This window comes from Suricata suricatta, chromosome 14 (genome assembly GCF_006229205.1).
Source record: "Suricata suricatta isolate VVHF042 chromosome 14, meerkat_22Aug2017_6uvM2_HiC, whole genome shotgun sequence".
Classification (NCBI taxonomy): Eukaryota; Metazoa; Chordata; class Mammalia; order Carnivora; family Herpestidae; genus Suricata; species Suricata suricatta.
Genome location: NC_043713.1, coordinates 20,141,525 through 20,144,541, shown reverse-complemented (window position 1 = coordinate 20,144,541; position 3,017 = coordinate 20,141,525). Strand labels below are relative to the sequence as shown.

Genomic DNA, 3,017 nt, shown 5'->3' with positions numbered 1-3,017 from the left:
GCCCTGGCCCCCCTGCTCTATGGCGGAGTCGCCGCCAGCGCCGCTGCCGCCCGCCGCGCTCTCCCCCTCCTCCTGCTCCGGGCAGCAGCGGCCTCCCCCCGGGTGCGCGCGCATCCAGCCCCCTCCCCAGCCGGCGCTGCGCTTCTTCCGTAACCGAGCCCTTGGAATCCCGGAGACCCGCCCCGCCCGCAGCGCGGCGCGCGGGGGACGCGCGCAAGCATCATAGAGCGGACGCGCACAGAGCGGCCCTCCCGCTCGGGGCGTGGCCCCGGCCACCGCCTCTTAGGTCCTCCAAGCTCTCTGGGTAGCCATATTGTCTCCGCCTTCTTGAGGACACGCCCCCGGCCCCGCCCGCTCCGCCCTCAGCCGCGCCCTTCCGGCCCCCGTCCGCCCTGGGTGCGCTAGAGTCCGGAAGGCGGGTAGAGCTCAGAGTCATTTGTGGAGGAATGTCAGAAGGACTGCGGTTACTTTATTTCCTGTAGGGTTAACCTCCCTCTATGTATGATTTTACCTACGTTTGCTCTCCAATTAATGAATAACAAAATAGCTCGTTTTATATTCACTAATTCGACAGTTCATTTAGGGAAGTGATAGATACCCGATACCCCCTTTTCCTCCTCGCCCTACCGAAACTTTACGAGGAAGCTCAGATTGAAGAAGTGAGTCAAAGTTTCCCATTGGATGGATATTACTATCCTCCAGAGGCTGGCTTCTGGGTTTAGGTCCCTGAATTGATTATTCTCCTGCAACTTCATAAATTTATAAGAAGAAAAATGACAACTTGGAACAAAAACCCTATGCTTCTACAGGATTAATCTCTAAAGTCTCCTTAAAACGACCAGAATCCCTGAACCCACCTAGAATTTACCATATTTCTGAGGATGTTTTTCATAATTTAAACCTTCTTGTGTAATAGCCTTTGATAATTATCAGTGGCCTTTGGCTTGGTAAATATTCCCTTATGTTGAAAGACTAACTTAACCCACTGTGACAACCCTTTAGGAATCTGTGTGGAATTCATTTGGATCTGCCAACTCATCATTCAGGATTGGGTTTAAAAGAATAGTGCTAAATTGAGTAAGAAAACTGATTTAAATTCTGAATAATTTAATATTGCTTAATATTTATAGGAATGTACTATCAAAATTCAAGATGATACGTGATGAACTGTTTGGAAGACTGAAACATGTAATGCACATTTTATCAGATCAATGATAAATTTCAGGTTTTGTACACAGAGGACCTAAAAGTTGAAGGCCAAGTTTACAGAAACAAAAGAAAGGTCAATGTAAAGTAATAGTAAATCAAAATGTATTTGACCTAATCTTTGCAATATACACAAACAAGCACTAACTTGTACACACAAACTTGTCTCTGAGCTTAACTTTAAATCTCTTTTGATGTGTTTGATTTGAGATACACTAAGTTACCACTTCCTCTAGGAAAACGTTATAGAAATGTGTCCAGTAAAGAGCTGGAAATTCAAGTAAAATTCTCAGGAGAGTGGTCAGTTCTGGGGCTGTATTTTTCAGAAGTCATCTTATAAAAGTGGTCATTGAAGGAAATTCTGCAAGCAAATAAGATCTCCAAGGAAGAACATATGTGGCAAAATAATAATAATAATAATAATAATAATAAAATAATAATAAATAAAAAGTGCACCAAGAATTAAATATTAAGGAACACCTACCTGCACGTAGGCTCAAGTAAAAAAGTAAAAGTCAGAAAAAATGCAATCGAAGTTTGGATGACAAACACTCTAGAGAAAGGGCTTTGATTTTCCCCTAATTATTTTTGTTAGAGGCAGTGGTTTTTTTCTTTTAGTGACATTTTTATTTTAGAACAGTTTAGATTTATAGAAAATTACAAAGATAGTACAGAGACTTTCCAAACAGTCTGGACTCAGTTTCCCTATTTTTTTTTAATGGTGAAAAAAATGTGTATTTAGATTTAGCCAGCTGGACGCGTTTAGATGATCCCAGTTGTGTTGGCAGCATCCAAAGCATCGTAGTCAGGAGCCAGTCGAACATATGCTTTCTTTTCTCCATCGGGCCTGCTCGGAGTGTTGACCTTGGCCACATCAATGTCATAGAGCTTCTTCACAGCCTGTTTGAGCTGGTGCTTGTTGGCCTTGACATCCACAATGAACACAAGAGTGTTGTTATCTTCTATTTTCTTCATGGCTGACTCGGTTGTCAGCAGGAACTTGATGATGGCATAGTGGTCAAGCTTGCTTCTCCTGGGGGCGCTCTTTCGAGGATATTTGGGCTGCCTTCGGAGACGCAGTGTCTTGAGCCCTCGACGGAACGTAGGTGACGTGAGGATCTTCTTTTTATGACTATGGATGCCTTTCAGTACTGCTTTCTTGGCCTTCAAAGCCTTTGCTTTGGCTTCGGCTTTGGGAGGGGCAGGGGCTTCCTTCTAAGCCTTCGGAGCCATCTTCGTGAAAGGGCTCAGTTTCCCTATTTTTAACATCTTATAATTAATGAATCCATTTGCCACAATTAATGAGCCAATACTGATATGCTATTATTTGGGGGGGGTTGCTTGTTTTTTGTTTTTCTAATATAATTTATTGTCATAATTGGTTTCCATATGACACCCAGGGCTCATCTCAACAAATGTACTCCTCAGTGCCCATCCCCCACTTTCCCCTTGATTTTCCTTTAATTAAAACTATCCTTTAATTAAAACTAAAGGACAAACATGAGAAAATCTCAGTAAAAATGGTGGTTAAGACAAGAAATGGGAAAATATATACTTTGGGAAGTTTTTATTTTTCCGTGCTGTGTCAAACAAGGCTATATAGATCAAATAATATAATGGATATAAAAGCATGTTTGTTTGTTTTACATGTTTATTCTTGAGGAGGGGGTGGAGGGGCAAGGAAAGAGAGGGAGACAGAGGATCTGAAGTGGCTCCCAAGCTGATAGTAGCAAGCCCAATGAGGAGCTCAAACTCACAAACCATGAGATCATGACCTGAGCCGAACTCAGATGCTCAACCCCTCAACCGAT

The 3,017-nt window shown here is 43.1% G+C and overlaps 1 protein-coding gene and 1 pseudogene across 1 annotated transcript in view; both read right to left on the bottom strand.

Annotated features, from left to right (window-relative positions):
- The window catches only part of MBD2 (methyl-CpG binding domain protein 2), a 65,262-nt gene extending 65,046 nt beyond the window's left edge, over nucleotides 1-216 (bottom strand). The window contains exon 1 of the mRNA XM_029921549.1: nucleotides 3-216. Within this exon, the coding sequence (XP_029777409.1) occupies nucleotides 3-114 (112 nt within the window). The 5' untranslated portion in view covers nucleotides 115-216. The remainder of the gene's footprint in view (nucleotides 1-2) is intronic.
- A 1,752-nt stretch (nucleotides 217-1,968) lies between these two features.
- LOC115278453 lies at nucleotides 1,969-2,439 on the bottom strand (annotated as a pseudogene).
- Between the last annotated feature and the right edge of the window lie 578 nt (nucleotides 2,440-3,017).